The 19482-nt window shown below is 54.4% G+C and overlaps 6 protein-coding genes across 6 annotated transcripts; 4 read left to right on the forward strand and 2 right to left on the reverse strand.

The window, feature by feature from the left end:
* Window positions 1–946: 946 nt before the first annotated feature.
* PODANS_2_13160 (uncharacterized protein) lies at window positions 947–3805 on the forward strand (the record flags this gene model as incomplete). Its single annotated transcript, XM_001912099.1, has 2 exons — window positions 947–2162; window positions 2385–3805. 2 exons carry the CDS (start codon window positions 947–949, stop codon window positions 3803–3805), a joined length of 2637 nt encoding a protein of 878 aa, XP_001912134.1.
* Window positions 3806–5138: 1333 nt separating this feature from the next.
* On the reverse strand, window positions 5139–7181 carry PODANS_2_13170 (uncharacterized protein; the record flags this gene model as incomplete). Its single annotated transcript, XM_001912100.1, has 2 exons — window positions 5139–6481; window positions 6539–7181. The coding sequence occupies 2 exons, from the start codon at window positions 7179–7181 to the stop codon at window positions 5139–5141; spliced, it is 1986 nt and encodes a 661-aa protein (XP_001912135.1).
* A 1698-nt stretch (window positions 7182–8879) lies between these two features.
* Window positions 8880–9410, reverse strand: PODANS_2_13180 (uncharacterized protein; the record flags this gene model as incomplete). Its single annotated transcript, XM_001912101.1, has 3 exons — window positions 8880–8978; window positions 9161–9321; window positions 9401–9410. 3 exons carry the CDS (start codon window positions 9408–9410, stop codon window positions 8880–8882), a joined length of 270 nt encoding a protein of 89 aa, XP_001912136.1.
* A 304-nt stretch (window positions 9411–9714) lies between these two features.
* Window positions 9715–10819, forward strand: PODANS_2_13190 (uncharacterized protein; the record flags this gene model as incomplete). The annotated part of the gene is made up of 3 exons (XM_001912102.1): window positions 9715–9888; window positions 10148–10532; window positions 10590–10819. 3 exons carry the CDS (start codon window positions 9715–9717, stop codon window positions 10817–10819), a joined length of 789 nt encoding a protein of 262 aa, XP_001912137.1.
* Window positions 10820–12707: 1888 nt separating this feature from the next.
* Window positions 12708–14498, forward strand: PODANS_2_13200 (uncharacterized protein; the record flags this gene model as incomplete). The annotated part of the gene is made up of 1 exon (XM_001912103.1): window positions 12708–14498. The coding sequence occupies one exon, from the start codon at window positions 12708–12710 to the stop codon at window positions 14496–14498; it is 1791 nt and encodes a 596-aa protein (XP_001912138.1).
* Window positions 14499–16090: 1592 nt separating this feature from the next.
* On the forward strand, window positions 16091–19432 carry PODANS_2_13210 (uncharacterized protein; the record flags this gene model as incomplete). Its single annotated transcript, XM_001912104.1, has 1 exon — window positions 16091–19432. The coding sequence occupies one exon, from the start codon at window positions 16091–16093 to the stop codon at window positions 19430–19432; it is 3342 nt and encodes a 1113-aa protein (XP_001912139.1).
* Between the last annotated feature and the right edge of the window lie 50 nt (window positions 19433–19482).

The following is a 19482-nucleotide window of genomic DNA, read 5'->3' on the forward strand; positions in this document are numbered from 1 at the left end:
TTCTCCCGCTGGGTTTTCAGAGTTGTTGGGTTGTGCTCGCTCCCACACTGCTGTGTTGTCGTGAATTGATATGGAGTACTTTTACTTTGGATAGGTAGGTCGCTTGTGTAATGTGCCGGACCAAGTCTCCGCCCCAACCTTCTGGTCGATTCTATGGTAAGAGTTTGATGACTGGGCTGGCGACGACGACGACAGGAGGGAGGGACGATTGGTATTGACGGCGGTGAGGTCGAAGCGGCGATATCAGTAGAGATTCGTATTCCTCGAATACTTTGTTGAATGGAGGCCATTATGCGCTGCCCTGTAAATATCAAAGAAGTCCCTTTTGAGTTGATGTGACGGCAATTTAGTGGCCTGGAAGCGAGAGTCGAGCCCCAAAACGGCCAAGTGGAGGGGTGGACGCCAGCGCACACTGCTCGCACGCTACCCACTGCCCATTTGTGCCTGCAACCTGCAACACATTGCACAGGCAGGGAAGCTTGGATGCGCTGCGTACCTACCTGACCAACGACATCATCCTCCATCTCCCACATCTTCCAATCACTCTCTGCCTCTCCCACCACGCACTCAACACCGCCCGCGTGGACCAAACCCCAAACCCCAAATCCCAAACCCACTCCCCATAGTGTTCGCTCGTCTGATTAGCATCTACTCGATAGCGCCCAAGTCGCCTATTTGTCCGCCCTTTTACGGAATCGTCATAGTACGGAGCCTCCCAAGAGACGCGGCCTGCAGTTCGACAACCTAAATCTGTCTCAGACGCATTGCGATAGCCGCGAAAAGTCGAATAGTAAATCGTTGGGACCCATCCATAATGATTTGCTGGACCCTGCGAACTCTGAGCAGCTAAGACCCGCCCTGGCATGTGTGAGTGGTGGTCGAGATCGAGCCTCCGCCCTTCCTCCTCCACTCGACTCAACTCGCACCTACGCATGCTGCAGCAGACATGGACCCGTCGTCCAACAAGCCGACTGGCTCAGCAGAGGCCGACCGCTCGCAGTCAACCGGCAGTATCCCAACTGCCCTGCTCCATCCCACGTTATCCCGCGAATCCACCTCGAGCACGGCAACCATAACCCCAAAGACCGACTCGTGGCCCTCGAAGTTGACTTCGCAGACCTCGCAGACCTCGACCACGTCCACCTCCTCTTCGGCTGCACCTTCACCTCTCCACTCGCGCGAGCCCTCTCCAACACGACCGCCGCGGCAGCAACGTACGAGCACCTCACGAGCGTCATCCATCAACCCCGGGCCCCGGTCGCGGAAAAACAGTGCTCAGGATCTAGGAAAACAAGCCAACCCGCCACCACCACCACCACCACCCCCCACGACGAAAACGTTGTCCTCCACGACGCCTACTCTTCTGCCCACTGTATCAAACCCAAGCTTCAATGCGGGTGCACCCGTCAAGTCACCCACGTCCATGGAGCATATTCGAAAGTCACCCCGGTGGCCGGTATCCCCTAGGCTACGATCTCCTCCACCCATTCTCCACCAGCCAAACATCCCACCTCAGCGACGATCAGAGCACGAAACAACTCTAATTGCTCTTCAGCGTGCGACCCCGCCCCAGCCTCGATACCAGGAGCCTCAGTCAGACACCGATACCGACGACGCCCACATGCCGTCTGGGTTACGAACCCCCGCTCGAGGTGGTGGAAGCAGCTCAGTCTTGGAGACTGTCCAGGAAGTTAGTCCACTGGGTTCGCAACGGGGACAAGGAGAGTCGCTGGAGGAAAAGATTGCTAGCAGCATGGCTTCTGAATCGTCACAGGCGGATCTGATTGGTCTCGGTCTGTCCAAGGAGACAGTGGGTAGATCCAACACTGGCCCGAACGACAGTGGTAGTGATAGTGGCAGCATCAAGGCCAGCCGACGGGGCGGATCCGGGATGCCACCGCCCCCTTTGACGACAAGGCAGTCGAGCACCTCGATCAACAAGCCGGGCATGCCCAAGACCAAGACCGGCGACCTGCCATTGCAGAGTATGACGGTCGAGACGGAGACGGTTACCTCGATTCCCCAAGCTGCGTTGGCCCCAAGTGTTGGCACCCAGGTGTCAAGTGCCAGTTTGCGGACAAAGGCCAGCAACGAGACGATACGACCGAGGAAGGAGAAAAAGAAGCCGCCACGGAAGCAACCCACTGTGACGGCGGTCAATGGTGAGAAACCACGTTCAGCTACATCCCCTAAATTACGACATCACATGTCCATGTATTCAGTTTCTTCTTATTCTATTACCGACAAGCGCCCGTCTCCCCCAAGCTCTTTCAGCTCTCATGAGAGCGTGATAACGGATGCCAAGCGGGAACCGGGAGGCAGGAGGCAGAGCCTAGTTTCTCAGATCAGCAGCATGAGCAACCTACTGACACGAACACGTGTAGCATCCTCCAAGGCCGATATCTTCGAGGCCAAGGTCGCAAGCGCCGTCGAGGAAGCAAACTCGTCCGATTCCGAAGAGACTTTTGTCTACGATTCTAACCCACCAGATGCCCGTGACCGACCGCCGAGATTTCATTCACGAACGCCGAGTGCGACATCCATGGTCAGCCAAATCGATCGGCCTGGGATGAGGTCCATCCACACCGTGATGGAGAGTTCTGGGCCTCAGATGGTTGTCAAGAAGAGCATGAAATTCGTCAACACTTACAACAGCAATGCAAATGACGGCATCTATGGCGACGATGATGGGAAGGGAACTGGCAGGAGCAATGCCGGTTCTGCCCGGGGAACTGCACGACATCACCATCATTTCGGCCGTTGGGGCCGTAACGGAGGCAGCAATGGTCACCCCTCATTGTTCGCCGAGCACTCGCCTTTCAGTAACGCTGCAGCTGTTGGGAACGGAGGCTCAAGACACTCTTCCAACCCTCCGAGTCCCCGCTACGCTAATGCTCGTAACTACTCAGCAGCAAATGGAAAGAGGTCGACACATCTATCAGCAGGGTATGATCTCGACGACAACACTACTGGCGCTGACGACGAGACAACACCCTTGGTTCAGTCCTCCACGATGCGATCATCAAGGTCAGGCAGAAGCCGGAGGGGTCCTCACTCGCACTCATACCGGTCGATTGAGGCGCAACAATACAGGTCACCTCCCTCGGTCCTCAACCGGTTCGCGAGTTGTCTGGTCTTGACGGTCATGCTGTTGCTCATTGTCTCGGGCGCCATCGGCTTCATGTTTGCGACATCACAACCTCTCACCAATGTTCAGCTCACCAATATGAGCCATATTGTGGCCAGCCAACAGGAGCTTATGCTCGATCTTACCATCAAAGCCCATAACCCCAACGTCGTGGTTGTAGCTGTGGATTCTTGCAACATCGAGGTCTTCGCCAAGTCGCCACGCGGAATGTCGGATTCAGAGTGGTGGCGCCATACCCATCCCGGCGAGGTTGGACCACCACCCATCAAGAGACCCGAAGGCGAAATGTTGGCGATGGAGGCCGACGATGATGATGATTCGGCGCCTAACCTGCACCTCGGCACCATCACTGGATTCGAGAGTCCCCTGACTTTCGAGGGTTCTTTCTTCAACCAGGGCGATTCGTACTCGACTGGCGAGGTCCGCCTGAAAGATCCTGGCAACGTCACCAAACCTGGTGGTCCCGAGCGATGGGAGCGGGTCCTGGAGGACGAGTTCACGTTGATTTTGAAGGGCGTCATCACATACACTCTTCCCCTGAGCCAACGGGAGCGAAAGGCCACCATCACTGCGAAGAAGATCATCAGACCAAACTCGGCCGACGACCCTGCGGTCCAACCCGACGACGGGGAGGTTACCATCTCACTTATACCTTAATAATTGGCACTGACTTCGGCCATGCGTCCAGCGACTGCAGATAAATTTCCTTTTTTACTTTATGTGAATGACTCTCTTTTTTTCACGAAGACAAAGACATACCTATTTTATTCTCTTACACTTTTCATTCTCTCTTCGGTGGCAATTGGTTACATGTGTATATTTCTGGGGCTTGTGTGTTTGTGTGATGAAGCGTTGCATGGCATTATGGACTAAGATATATTCCCCCGGGAGAACATGGGCTGGTAAAGAGGCAAAGCAAACTGGGCGTTGGTTGGATTGGTATACAAAAATTCAAAACTCACATCACAAACAAATTGAGCAATCAAAGACTGGCATTATAAGAAAAGGAAAAGACGGGACTGTACAGAGTTTCTCCATCATTGGTAGTTTAGGGGGTACCTAATACGTAATGATGGTGAGATGGATGGTGGAGGGCATGTGGTCTGAAGGATAAGTGCTGGAGGTGTTTCTGTTGGGACCCGCAGACTAGGGGGGGGGGGGGGGGGTTGAGGGGACTTTTGTGAGGGTTGAGTGTGATAACAGATATCTGTGAGAGCGAAAGATACTCTTATAGGAACAAGATTTTGATGAATATCACATAAACTTGATGTCACTATTGCCACCATATCTTTGAAGTTGATGTGGCTTTTGAGCAGCAAAGGGGAATGCATGTGCACACAGCAGCCGTTACCTTCGGGCCAAGTTCTTTATACATTGCATGATATCAATATAAGCACATTCTATTGTCGTTGTCAAGTGTGTAAACAAGAAAGACGCTCAACAAAGTTCAGGCTTTCGCTTACGATCTATCATCATTGAGCAACAACTTCAAAACATAACTCTCATCATACCCCCTACCCTGCTATGTTCGCCTCATGCTCACAAATGAAACGTTCATCTCTGTCTATACCCACCAAAGCATACAAACGTCCCCCTTCTTCAACCATAGCCACCCAAGATGAACTTCAACTCCACCACAAACAAAACTACACACTCAAAAAGAAACTCAACAAAGACCAAAGCAAAACAAAAGCCACAACAGATCATTATATATACCTAATTAACCACCCTCCCATCCCATCATCCCTCCCAGTAGTATTCCCAGTTTAACTTGATCATTTCGTTTCTGTGTCTTCATCTTCATCGGAAATATACCCGTACGTACGTTGTTCATCAGTAGTTTAGCCCATTCCCGTATTTCATCATCTTTTATAGCCCCCCTTCACCCCCTCACACACCATCCATTTATCCTACCCACCTCTCCATCCCGCTGTCCAACACACCCTCTCCCATCATAAAACTCTAATTCGTTAAAAGAAGAAGACGTGAACTACTCCCTAATTGTCTCGGCCGTCCCAACAGCTTGCTCATCCTTCTTCACAAACGCGCTCGTTGCCCATCCCATCCAGCTGTTCCTCTTGTTCGCCCTCTCGGCCGCTGCTTGAGCCTCGGCATTCTCCTGCACGAGCCTCAACGGCCTGGGCTTGTTGCCCCCAAACGTCGTCTTCTCCTTCTCGTGCTGGCTTCTGGGAGGGGAGCTATGGCTGGAGACGAAATCCCGTTCGAGAATCGAGTCCCCGCTCGTGCTGCTTGTTTCGCTTCGCATGCCCGGGAAGTTGCCCGCCGAAGCTGGAGGGGCACCGGTCGTGGAGTGGGCGCTTTGAGGGCCGTTGCCGCTGGTGCTGCCGCTCATGCTGGAGCGGTTGCCTGCTCCCTGGGGCGCCCAGAAGGTCTGGGAGGATCGGAGGGATGGGGAAAGCGGGCCGTCAACGGCGGAAGGGCCCTTGTACATGGCGTTTACGAGCGAGGCGGCGCCGACAGAGGTGTACTGATCGCTCATGGGCCTAGCACGGCGAGTCGAGGTGTTACGGGTCAGGCCGATGGGGATGCTGGGCGCCGTTTCCGGGTTGGAGACGTCGGCGCTGGCCGAGGGCATGAAGCTCATGGGGCGGGGCTTGGGGCGGACGCCGCCGCCGATGCTCATCGTCTTGGCGCGCTGGAGGAGGGACGGTCCAGGTGGAGGGGCCGCCTGCTTGGGGGTGGGGGGCGGGGGGAGTTCCTTGTTGGTGTTTGCGTTTGCGTTGCCCTTGAAATCGCTGCTCTGGTCGAGGATGTGCTCGAATCCTTGGTGCTGCAACAGACGCTCAATGATCTTGTTGATGTAAAGAGTCAGAGCCTTATTTTGGTCTTTAACCGACTTGATCTCCGCCTCTAGGCGCCTCTGAGCCTCGAGCTCCTGTTCGTTTGGGGGGTCGCTTTCGGCAGCGCCGTTGAGCTCATCGGCCAAGCTGGCTCCGTTGGATCTGCCTTCCAGGGCAGCGAGAGCGTCTTGGTTCGCCGAGGCGTGACCGAGATAGCTGAAATCGTTCGTTCCAAAGTCGCCCTTGAGAGTCCGGTCTTGGAGAAGCAGCTGGTAACTTTCGTTGTCTTCCATCAACCTAGCGTTGGCCACACGGGCCTCCATGAGCTGGCGCTCAACTTCCTGAAGACGGCCACCGCCCTGGTTTTGCGACTCGACAAGCTTGATCTGTGCCTCGGCCAACTCGAGTCTGAGAGATTCAATCAGCTTGTCCTTTTGCAGCAACAACTTGGAGTTGTTGCGTGAATCGCTGCGGTGGATGGACGAAGGGGGCGCAAAGCTTCCATTTTCGATGCTGGGCGAGTTGGTCACGGCTGTGTTTGGGTATCAGTATATTTTCCACGCGCAAACCAGACCACAAAAACACTCACATTGCCGCGTCGGCCTGTCCTCGTCCAGGTTCCTCTGCGCGAGGCTGTCTTTGAGGCGCTGAATCACGGTCTGCATCTCCTCCTCGCGGTTGGCCATCTCCTCCTTCTCCTTCATCATGCCACTCCGCTCAGCCTCGTAGATGTTCTCCATCTCGCGCATCTGGCGGGCAGTCTCGCGCTTCTCATTGGTGAGTGTCTCGATCTGCTCTTCTTGTTCGTGAACCCTCTCCTCAAGCTTCGCCTGCTCCCTGTGCGCCTCGTCCAGCTTGTCCTGAAGGATCTCGACCTGACGCTTGGTTGACTCGGCCGAGCTCTCGGCCCTCTCCAGTCGCGTCTTCAAGTCGTCGATGATGGCCACGGTCTCGGCGCGGATGGCCTCATCACGCTCGGCGTCGGCTGGGCTACCGCTCCTGCCATTGCTAGAGATGCCGTTGAGAAGGGACTGGCGCCTTTCGTGGGCGGCCGCACGTGCGGAGACAGGTGTCCCGGTGCGTGAAGGACGGGCGCTGCGTGTTGCGGCGGCGGGTGTGGTGCCAGACGTGCTGGAGGTGGTAGGAGTTGATGATCTCGCACTCGGGCGCTGCGGAGTTCCAGTGGGTGTCTCGCGACCAGTCGCCGGAGGCTTCTTGACGACGGCAGCCATGGCGGGTAGGTTGGTTTTATGAAATGTAGTATAGGTTCCTTTGTTGCGGTGAGTCTAGCGATACTCTGCCACTACTATGCAAAAAAGAAAGAACCCAAGATGCAGAGCGAAAAGGTCGGGTAACGAGCGCAAAGTCGATAGGCTGAAAGAGGGGCTCGAAGACTCTTTTTGGGGCGGTGAAGAGGAAGAGAAACTCGACGTTTCACCTCCAGTTCGGACGTTATGTTTGTGAAGGGGGGGGACGACCCCGGACAACAGCTGAGGGAGGATATTTGCCGACCCACTTGCCTTGTCGGGCGTTCTGGCGCTGTTATTAGTGGCGTTTGGGGGACCCTTGGTCACTGGGCTTCTTGACTCTCTAGCGACTTATTCTGAGCTGGTTGACTCTTTTCAAGGCTTTCTGCTGGATATCGTAGTCTCGATCAAGGTTTGACAACAGGTTGTGCTTGTTTGCGCTGGCAGCCTCGACAGGTCGAGTGATAGGAATGGATTTGTTGGCTGGGACCTGCCTGGACTGGTTGCTGGGATCTCTCAGAGCATGCCGACCTCCGAGGCAGTTCGTCTGTTGCTAGGTATACATATGCACCTCGGCCACGAGACCAAAGCGCTAACTATTCAAGCCCTCAAGTGATGTGACTTGCAGGAGGCAAGTCATAATAAGCAGGTGTGTGTGGGAGAGCTACTAGCAGTAAGGTCGCACGCCGGCCTCTTGATGGGATTCCACCCAAAGAGCTGTCTTCATCTTCTTTGTCGACTTGGGAACACGAGCACAAATACACCACCAGCCTTAACAAGACAAGAGACCCGGGAAGCAATTACGGCTTTAAAACCTTGTTTATCATGCACCGACAGCGGTCTCACCTCTTCCATGTTCGCTGCGAGGTAAAGTGGTCGGGGACTCGCTGAATTGAGCAACCCGCCCCGCGTTAGCTGTTCATGCAGCGATTGCCTGGTCTCTTGATCCTCGTCCGCCGTTATGAGTCCGGGGCACGTGGAGAATGGAGAACCATAATGAGCAAACCAACAACTCAAGCGCCCTGAAACAATGGGTAGCTCATCGACAGTCTCATTAATCCTCTAAGTGTCCTTTACCTGTGTATTTGCCTCCTTACGTGGTCATGAACATCGGCCGTGGCCAACAAAGGAAGCAGGCTTCAGATTCCGCCCTCGGGTTCCACATCATGTTTTAATTAAAACAATTCGACCTTTCAATGCGCTCTCTCCATACCTACCGCGCATAGGGAGCTGTCAGTGGTCGATCTGGCATGGATCTTCCCTTTCGATCCCGATAACCCGAAGGGTGTCGACCGGATGCTTATGCCAGCTGTGAGGTGTCTTCCTACCACCTGGTCTAACGTAGCTCAACATCTGGGTTGTTGGCTTACACTGGGAGGCAAACCATGGAGGATTCCAACTGATAAATCGAGAACACCGACTTTGTTCAGAGGCAACGCAGCGAAGCTGATTTAGTCACCACGACTGGGCAACACTAATCAATAAAACAAAGAGATGGCAACGAGAGGTCATGTATTACGACTATCTATTGGAGCCATCAATCCAGGGCAAGCCCTGACCAACCATGGCCATCAAAATCACTTTTTGAGCCGAGCAGAGCCCGGTGTGTGACTTGCCGGAGTTGAGAACCCGAACGCCGTGCCAAATGCCAACTCTTTTCCCTGTCTTTTTCAGGTTGACTCTTTAGGCAGTCTGGTCAGCCAGAATGTCGGAGTCACCAGCGTCGAGGATGGCCATGGTGGAGCACTTGAAGAGCTTGCCAAGAGCGGTACCAAGCTCAATCTGTAAGGGAGGGAGGTTCGTTAGCACTTGATCTTGTACCCTCCAAAGCCTATAGCAGACTTCTTCTCTGGGTGGACCGTTTGACAACGTGGTGTCTTCACGGCCAAGAACAAACATCCAGGATTGATGCCCGGTGTTTTTTCTGGTTGCAGAGTCTACGGGACTGTCGGGATTCAACTTACGTTGGTGCCGTTGTAGTGGTGGACTGAGGTCTTGCTCATCATGGAGTAGTACTCGAGCTCAGACTTGCGGAGAGGAGGGGTGTTGGCAGCGATGAGGATCAACTTGGCCTTGCCGGTGCGGAGGGCCTTGAGGGTCGATCTGTATCCAAGGACGACCTTGCCTGTAAACCGCCACCGTTAGTGATTTTTTCGCCATCAAAATTGAGGCTCTCACGAGCAGCTCAGCGGCCACAAACGTACCGGACTTCATAACAAGGGCCAGCTTGGCGCCGATGGACTGAGCGTCCGACTTAGACTTCTTGGGGGCCATTGCGACGGTTGGGGATGGTTTGACAGAGATAGAAGTTGGCCTCGAAGGTTGGTGTTGTCCTTGTCTTTGGCAGGAAGCGTCGTCGGGTTGCAGAAAAAGTCCAAGTGAAGTTTTCCAGAAAGTTTGGAAATCTCCAAATCCCAAGCAAACGTGGGTCGGCTCTGATTGGCTGCGTACAGTGGGTCGGATTTTCCTTGTGCCCTAACAGCCCCACTTTTACGTGATCAGCTCAGCCGGCAGGAAAATGAGCCCGCGATTGGTAATCGAAGGCGAATTTGAATGTGGTCAAAATACAGAGGCTTCCCACTTGTCCCTCTCGCACCCCAACACCCAGCGACACCCACACCCAGCGACATCGCGAAAATCAGTCAAGATGGCCCGCCGTCCCGCCAGATGCTACCGGTACTGCAAGAACAAGGTAAGCTTGCGATAATTTGAGATGTTGAAGTTTTGAACCTTTGGAAGGAGTCGGTCGGCATTTTCGTTTCGGGATTTGTGGGCGGAAAAATGGACGATGGACCATGGGCATGACGGAGGACCGAGCAGAAAGAGGAGGATTCACGACAACGAAGGACACCGACGACAACAATGGCGACAATAACAACGACAACAACAACGGGGTTCTGACTGTATTGTGCTCGTCTTTGAACAAGATGCTGACCTCATTTTTTTGATAGCCGTACCCTAAGTCGCGCTTCAACCGCGGTGTCCCCGACCCCAAGATTCGCATCTTCGATCTTGGCCGCAAGCGTGCCACCGTCGATGACTTCCCTCTCTGCATCCACCTCGTTTCCAACGAGTTGGAACAGCTGAGCTCTGAGGCCCTTGAAGCCGCCCGTATTTGCGCCAACAAGTACCTCGTCAAGCTTGCCGGCAAGGAAGGTTTCCACCTCCGTGTCCGTGCCCACCCCTACCATGTCGTCCGTATCAACAAGATGTTGTCCTGCGCCGGTGCCGATAGACTTCAGACTGGTATGCGTGGTGCCTGGGGTAAGCCCAACGGCACTGTCGCCCGTGTCAACATTGGCCAGATCATCTTGAGCGTTCGCACCCGTGACTCTAGTAAGTTTTTCCGGACCATGTTCTGCAACCACCGCGGATGCTAACCGCTGTCTTCAGACCGTGCTATCGCTCTCGAGGCTCTCCGCCGCTCCCAGTACAAGTTCCCCGGTCGCCAAAAGATCATTATCTCCAAGAACTGGGGCTTCACCCCCCTCCGCCGCGACGAGTACCTCGAGGCCAAGGCCGCCGGCCGCGTCAAGGTCGATGGTGCTTATGTTCAGTTCTTGTCCAACAAGGGCAACCTCGCTCAGAACATGAAGCGCTTCCCTGATGCCTTCACTGCCTAAAGTGGTGCTGGTGACGGGGTCGTTGGGGAAAAGAATGGTTATTTGGCTTGAGGGTGGCGCAACGGGTCATTTTTAGGGCAGAGACGAAGGCATGTTTTTAGTAAAGGCCGTGCCTTGACAGTCAATGGAACCATTCAGCCATGAATGTTCAGCAAGGATTTGTGCATTGTACCCTCTTGTGAGACCCGGACCGTTGAGAATTGGTACGGGATCCCTAATGACAGTGATTCAAAAAGCGTACAATCAAAACTTTCCACTGAACATCCATGAGTGAATCCATATATGTAGCAGCTGCTGTTATTCTGTAATAACACAGGGTGCCCGGCAAGATGCTGATGTCCCACATCACAACAGCCTGGGACTGTGGCAACACGAAAATTCAAGATGAGGACGACTCTAAGTGCAGCGACACCGCCTGGAACGGACATAGGACCTCATGAATATACGACCGCTGCTGCTAAATAATGACTGCGATGCGCATGACATCATCCGTATCGTTTATTAGCACGAATGATGACAGAAGTCTCGGCTTGGAGACAGGAGGGGGGAATCCACCAAGATCTCTTCGGCGTCTCCTCCTCTATGTACATACGGCCATCCTATTTTGCGCTATGAGCCTGGAGAAGGCCAAGCAGAACAAGCCCTGCTTCGAGTGTAGTGTAATTCATGATCAAACGAGATCCGGTCCCGGCTTTGCTTGTTGTTGGTCTTCTTGATATCGACAGACAGTGGCTAACACCCCCGCCATACGTTGGTCACTTGTTATCGCTTAGTGAGCTTTTTTGTGACATTGGATCGGCTACCAGTTCTAATCAGCCCAATCATCTGACTGGTCATCGCCGGTTTCTTCGGCTAACACTTCCTTGGGCTGTCATCCTCGTGGCAGCTGTTATTTAATCGTTTCAAAAGCTCGATCTTGGAACTTGAGGTTGGAGGTGGGGCTTATCGGATCCGTCCGACTCGATAACGTCAGGCCAAGGCCAATCAAGCTGTCACGCAACTAAAAAATCTGTGGAGTGTTGGATGGGGTCTTTTGAACGCGCAAAGGGGAGCACTTGCAGACCGGACGGGACCCCGTTGCCACGAGAGACACACGCAGGATGAAAATATCATCAAACGCGAATGTTGTTCGATATTGCCGCAACAGGCGAGAAAAAGGCCAACGTTGATATTTGAAAAAGCAGCGTTTAACTCGTCCAAGGTGGGGTAAAAAACGGACAGGGTCTCCCGCTCATCAAAAGATCTTATCCTCGTGAGCTGTCTGATAGCATCCCGTGCTGCGGGCTCTGTGCTCAGTTCACATCTCGCAGCTTGCAGGCCGCCCCCCATTCTTCCCGATCGCCCCTCGCCCAGCCCGCCGCAACCTCTCCAGTCTGCTTTCCGTCATCCTTTGTACCTGCACATATCTCGTCAGAACCGGGCATTGTCAAGATTTGCAGCCGACTCTCAGTTGCCATATTCCAGGCAAGGCGGGTTACACGACGCCGCCGTCAGCAAGTCAGCGGCCATACTCACCGTTCCATCGCCATCACCTCATCGATAGATATCGCAAATCGCTGTTGAAACCCATCAGGGTGTGGTTGCTGAGAGACCTGGACCCCCAACCTAACCCCCTCACCGCTTCCTACCAGTAAAAGCACGCGACTTTGCATCTCTTCCTCTCAACAAACCACCCAAGACCATTCGCTTTAGTCACGGCTCGCCTCCCGACCACCGGAGTGGTCCTTTGCGAAGCGCCCTTCCTTTTTGGGGACCCCCGCGATAAACAACCTGTCACCTTTAGGGGTCTTCTTGCCCAGCCCCCTGTTGCCCAACACCATCAACCTCCATCCATCTCAGCGCTGTCGCTGTTGTGCTGTGTGTTCACAGTCGTCTTTCGCTGTTCAAAATGGCATTCCACCAGCCTACGCGACAAGTTCAACAACCGCGGATTGCCCGTGCCGAGTCTGAAGATGGGGGTTCTGCCATCCTCTCACCCCAGGCTCGCTTGGACACCAATGAACCCCATACATGGGTTTTGTTTACACCAGGTACTGATGCCGGAACCACAACTTCCTACCTGAGCTCTGTCCAAGATGATCAAATTACGCCCGGGAGATCCAGAATCAGCGATTTGGGAAGTCTTGACACCGCAGCGCGCTCCGACTTCAACTCGCAACCGAGCAACTCCGTAGTGCCATCTGTGGCTCTTGTAAACAGCATCGCAGAAGATGACGCCGAGCTTGACAGCCTCGACAGCCACCTCCCAGACTTCAGGACAGCGCATAGTCCATATCATCAGCCAGACATCATCCATTCGACGCACATCTTCCCTGGTCACGATGGCCTGGGTTCGTTCCGATTCGAAGTGCCCGGTAATAGCGTACAGGCTCAGGAGCGCATGTATGCTTTTGAACAGTTCAACCCAAATCGCGTCATGCACAGGAGGGAGAGCTTTGACTTGGCTCGCCTTCAGCTGGAGAGTCAAGAGCCAAAAGAGGCGGAGCGAAATCAGAGAATAGAGGCGTGGCGGTTAGAACAGAGTCAGCTTTTGTTGGAGGATATCAAAAAGGAAACAAAGAGGCGGAGGAGACAGTCAGAGCTGTCGGCACAGAGGGCTCGGTTGGAGAAGGGCGTCTTAGAAGATGTGATCGCAAGGAGCGTTGCCGACGAGGAAGCCGAAGATATCAATCTTGCCGGTACAGAATGGCACGACCAGGATGAAGCATCAACGGACACCTCGAAGGGAGGATTGTGGAGTCGACTCACGCGCAAGGTAATCTGCGACATGATGGGCATTGATGACAAACTGCTCGCCATTCTATTTGGGGAGGTGCTTCCGGATGAGAACGATATGAAAACTCCCAGGGGGTCTCCCAAGGACTCAGCTCACCCCGCATTTGCGAACAAGGAATCAGAGTCACGCGACGACTCGACATGGCAACTACACATGCTGGAACGGATTGCAAATGAGCTTGGCGGAATTGTCCATCAGATGTCGACACATCCTGGGGCCTTTTCCACTTACAGTCGTGTTCAACAGACGCCCCTTCCATACGCCGGGTTGCCCATGATACCAGAAGCGCCAGACAGCATTCAAAGGATGAACAGCAGCGCCGCTTCCATGCCGCAATTCAAGCCCACCATTGGACAATCGGCAGATGCTGGCGTTGCGCAGCCATTGAATGCCATCCCGTCCACGTCCTCAGACGCTACCCCTGATGTGGCCACCAGCAACGGCCAGACTTTTACGCAACAGGAGTGGGAGCAAGATCTTGATATCCGCCTCGTTTTCCGCTACCTACGGTCACGATTTACCTCGTCTCGCCCATCATCTCCTCCGTTCACATCGGGAACATCGCATTTAGCCACCTCGAGCACCCAAGAGTTAGCGGCCAAGGCAGCCCGGATTCGACAGCACCATCCACTGGTATCCCACGCACATGCGAATTCACACGGCCACCACCGGCCCCGTCCGGCGGAGCGACGCAGTTTCAGATCAACAACGCCGGCTAATCCCGTCACAATGAGACATGGTCCCGGTAGCTGTGCAAGCCAGAGCACGAGGCGATCTGCGAGGAGGAGTAGCATGTCTTCGAGGCAATCATCTCGGCATTTTTGGGACATTGGGGGCTCCATTGGGACTGGTAGTATCATTGCTAGCGCCGGGCCTATTATGGGAAGTTGGGGCGAGGTCTAAATGTATGGTCAACGTCTGGTTGGGGACGCATTTTCGGCGCACATCTCTGTTTCCTTTTTCTTCTCGGTATTTAGACCCTAGAAGGTCATATTTGGACATCATGTTGCAAGAAGCGGTCAATATATTCCTATCATAATGGAGCACACAACGGAAGCAGGGCGTATTGGTTACCGGGGGAGCATTCGTCACCCACCACTCATGAGCCAGAATAAGTTAGACATTTCGATGGTTTGAAATCCCAACAATTTTTTTTCATTCATGGATACAACTCCTCAGCCTCAATCGTCGCCCTGCGTTTCCAATGGATAAACATGAGCGGCAAGTTAGCATTCATATAACGGCGATGCGAGTGTAAGCCTCGTTAATCAGATGTGAACGACCGGGTGACTGCCGAGCACAAGCTTTTGATCCACCGACGACATGGTACGTCCCATTCGCCGGAGAGATCAAGAGACCACTTGGGGTGGCTGGGCTGCAGGGCACCGAGAATCTGAGAGGGTGAGAAAAGAGGAGAAGCTCTCACAGAGGTACCAACCGCCCATTGCGACGCGGTCAACTGAGACAGGGATGCTAAGTGGTTTCTAACCAATGGTTGAGCTCCAGCATCGCGACAGGTCGAAGCGAGCAAGGGGCCAGCAGCCAATTCGAGGACGGTCCGCTATGGATCTACACCCCTCGACGCGTTTGTTCATAATGAGCATCCAATCGCCTCTTTTCTGCTTGTTTATCAACGCTGCAGCGAGGCACAACAAACGGGTCAAAAGTGGATCGAAACGGTATTCACGTTGAAAAGGGTTGCATGGTATGCATTGCCGAGTCATCTGGCAGTGCTGGCTATCGCAGGTCGACAGGGATGGAGCGAAATCGTGTGTTCCTGGGCTTCACCTCCTTCCTGGATGTGTTCGTGCTCCCCCACCCCGCCTTGCACCTTGCCCGATTCTCTGACCTGAACCTGAGTTTGCGACCTGCGACCTGCAACTTGCGTTTTGCGACTTGCGACATCGTGGTCCCAAGCTTCCCCAGTGCTGCCTACAACGCCTCACGTTTTTTTTCTTTGCTTCGCCTTTGCTACCTGCCTGTTCGTGCACTGCGCGCGCCTTTTGGTCGGATCACCTTTTCACAGTTAAACTTCGAGAATCACTATCCGTACCTATATTAAATACCAGTTGGTTGCCGTTTGCTAGCCCGTCTTCTTCCCCACCTCACCTTGTCGCCATGTCTGTGTAGTCTTGTCGCATTGTCGCAAAGCTGCGCAAGCACCCTGTGGCGTCTGAGGATGCCAATACGCCTGCTTGGGAAGCTGAGCTGCGGCGCCTGAAGCTATCCATCTCCCTCAGACAAGCTGACCAGGAACAGTATCATGTACTAAGCCCGCCGTGTCCTCGTCAAGTCGCGACCCAGCTTAGTCCTGGCGTTGGGTCGCACCGGAAACTTGCCCGACTTCTCGTCCTCTCCTGCAATCTACACTCTGCAACCTGCAATCTCGCCCATTTCCTTTCCCTCAGGAAGCCATCCGACCCAACTTGTTCCACCACCCAAAACTAACCGTGTGGAGGGTCAATCGCATTGGGAGATGATCTCCCGAGGCCCCAATGGCTGCGACTCCTTTCGATCCCTCTGTCCAGGGCAACTCTTTTGTATTTGACATCTACACCGATGGCCAAACCTTGCGCGCGCCGGCGCCTGCTCCCGCGACTTTCCTCCCTGGCGGACCATGCAACTACACCGACCCATCTCTCCCGCGATGCGGTTGCCGCCGGTTCTGGAGCAATTCTGCTCTCGCCGCAACGGGTACCATCGAGATTTGCATGTGCTCACATCATGCCTGCTTCCATGAGGATGCCCCTTCAGGTCAAACCCAGCAAACCCAGCTTGGCCCAACCCAGATCTTGCCTGTGGCTGGCGTCGTAGGCCAGGAGAACCAAAAGCCCAGGAGCCACCGGGAACCGCTGAGTCCCGTCCAGGAGCTAGTGAACTGGCCGATGCCCACCAGCTTTGGGGCATCGTTGGATCTAAACCTGCTGGACTTTCAAAATACGGAACCTAACCCAAGGATAGAGGCCACCACTCCACTGCCGATTGGACACCTTCAGCCGGCTCAGGACAGCCCAATGCCCGACACATTCAACCACTGGGGGGAGATAATCGAGACTCAGGCCGAGAACATTAGCCTCAGCGGGTTTCCAACACTTCCAGCTCAGTGTCTGCTGACCCAAGGACCTCCATCGACAACTTCATCCAGCCAGGCCAGATATCTACGACCATTTGCTGGGAGGGGATTGCAGACGCTCAATGTGCTTAGAGAGGATGCCGTTTGCCCAGGACCTAATGATGATGACCCTACTCAGGAACATGATCCATTGTCCAGGCGCGAGCGGGAGGAGACACCCAAGGCGTCTTCGCATTCACAGGGCAAAACTCCAAAACCTGATGACAACAGCGCATATCAGAAACTCACCGAAACAGTCGAGTCACACGAACAGCGAATAGACAGACTCGAAAACACCTCCTTTTCTGTTGCCGGCCACGAAGAATGCCACGACAAGCACGACAACGTCGACATGCGAGTCACGGAACTGGAGTCACGGGTGGATGAAGTGGAAAAAATGCTGAACGACAATGGGAGCGTGGTGGGAAGCAGGCGACACACTCGGAATGATGCTATTGCCGACGATGCTACCGCCAGTGTGGTCTCTGTAGCCACCAACACGACAATTTCCGCATCCAACCGGGTTGAGGTGTACAACCAGATCCAAAAGCTCCAGGCTCAAGTCAACCAGCTGCAAGCTGCCGCGCTGCCAACGTACGCCAAGCCCTGGGAGCTTGAAGTCGTGTTTATGCCGTTCCCCCTGAAAGGCGTGTGGGTGCAGGCAAACGAGTTTCCTGCCCAACGCCGGTCTCTAGGCGGTGATGGGGAGTGGATGCAGATGCAAAACACGCTCAGCAGGGCAACACCAGATCCGCAGTCACCCAAATTTGCCGAGTGGCCCGGTCAATCGCCAGAGTCGAACTGGTTGCTTCCAAGGGCGTTCGCGGCAGGAAGAATCATTGATCAGAGATTAAAGAGCCGCGGCCTCATCAAGACAGTTCTGGTTCGAGGAGCTGATGCCCGCAGTGTTCAGCTTGCCATTCACGATGCCTTCTCTGAAGTCCTCCGGGTATCTGCTCTCGCTGGAGTTCGATCAGATTATTCGCCAAACTCCCCGCTAAACGAGTTCATGGGTCTGAGACAAGCATGGGTTCCTCTGCGAAAGCTTCACAAGGACTCAAAACTACGATTTCTCACACCAGCTGAGATGGCTACACCAGCGCTGTGGGATTTCACCTTTCTGGTTTCGAGTGTCATCATGAAAGCCAGCGGTGTCCACCGTCTGTACATCACGCAACCCGAGGCATATCTCCAGGATCATCCCTTGGGCTATCATGCGATGGATGCTGGTTGGACATGGCAAAGGCTTCGCGAATTGAGTAGATTCTATCCCGACTCTCAAAGTACCACCGGCGATGTTCCCGAGGCCGATGCTATGGAAGAATGCTGGGTGTGGAATGATCGGGTGGATGAGCCTCCAAGTCACAACGCATCCGTCCTGAGCCTTCGCCACTCACACCTACAGCGTTTGTCTAGACGCTCCTCCACCGAGCCCTCGCAGCAGTTTTATACCGGTGTGCAGTCGCCCATACTCACCAACGGTCTGAGCTTCATCCGTGCAGGGTCTCCTCTTACTCAAAGAGAACGAAAGGGCTCTTGGCCGCCACAGTTTACTCGGACTGGCTCAGTCCCACCACCTTCCATACCTATACAGTCTGCGCAATCCGTGGCCCGACGACGTGTCTCGACCGTAGCGCCCTATGAGCGGCGCTCCTCCCCTCTGGTCACTCGTCCAACCCCACGGATCACTACTGTTCAGACGTCTGGCGTATCAGCTAAGAAGCGACGACTGGGCACCCGCTCGCCGAGTCTCGTCCCGCGCAACACACCTCGTTGGAGCCGCACCAGCATGAGCCGGTCACCATCTCTCGCCCCGCCAGGCATGTTCGGCCACCATGACGAGCGCGACCGTACACCGTTTTACTATGCAACCCCTCACAGTGAAGCTGTGGGCGAATACGGCTATCAGCGTGGGGGAAGCCGGGGCCCTCCCCAGGCAATGTTGCGCACCAACGGCTACGAACCTGACGACGATGAGGACGAAGAGATGACAGATGATTTCCAGGACGATGACACCCAAGGAAGCTCGTCGGACCCCTGCGATAGTGAAATGACTCATGACGACTCTCCTGCCAAACAGGTGAGAGTCAGCCAGGGATCGTTTGGTTTTGGAACCGACGGCGAGGGCAATGACATGGATGACGTCGACATTGATGTCTACGAAGACGACGAGGAAGACGAGCTTGATGGAGTCGACACCGATCACACTCCCGGCCGTCAAAACCATTACCATAGCAGCCACGCCGCCTGGGGCAACCAAGCCGCTGTCGCGCATGTCACCAGACCGGAAGACATCCCGCGGGCTGGAATTGAGGACCAGATGTCTGATGGTGAAAACGTGGACCCTTCCTCCTCTTTTTCTTCCTTCGCCTCGGATGTATCCGGATCATTCCACTCTTCCCAATCGAGACAGCAGCAACACGACGACCAACAAGAAGAGATAGAAATCCACCAAGACGAAGACGAAGAAGACCGGGAAGAACGAAGGAGCAACACCAGCGCGAGAAGCAGCCAGGCGCCGTCCGAGTACAGCAGCAGACCGGGCCCATGGAATATCGTTCCTTCCCCTGCTAGTCCTACCAGGACTATCACAGCTGACACCAAGGCTGTGGCGGCCAGTCAGCAAGAAGCAGGTGTCAAGGCCCACTCCATCAAAAGGGAGAGATCTAGCCTCAATTCTCTGATGGATTTCAGGATTCACGAAGACAGGACGGCTCAGTCATGATGCGGGAGCTGAGGATTGGTTCTGGAAATCTCATCTTTACTATCATAGTA

This window comes from Podospora anserina, chromosome 2 (assembly GCF_000226545.1).
Source record: "Podospora anserina S mat+ genomic DNA chromosome 2, supercontig 2".
Classification (NCBI taxonomy): Eukaryota; Fungi; Ascomycota; class Sordariomycetes; order Sordariales; family Podosporaceae; genus Podospora; species Podospora anserina.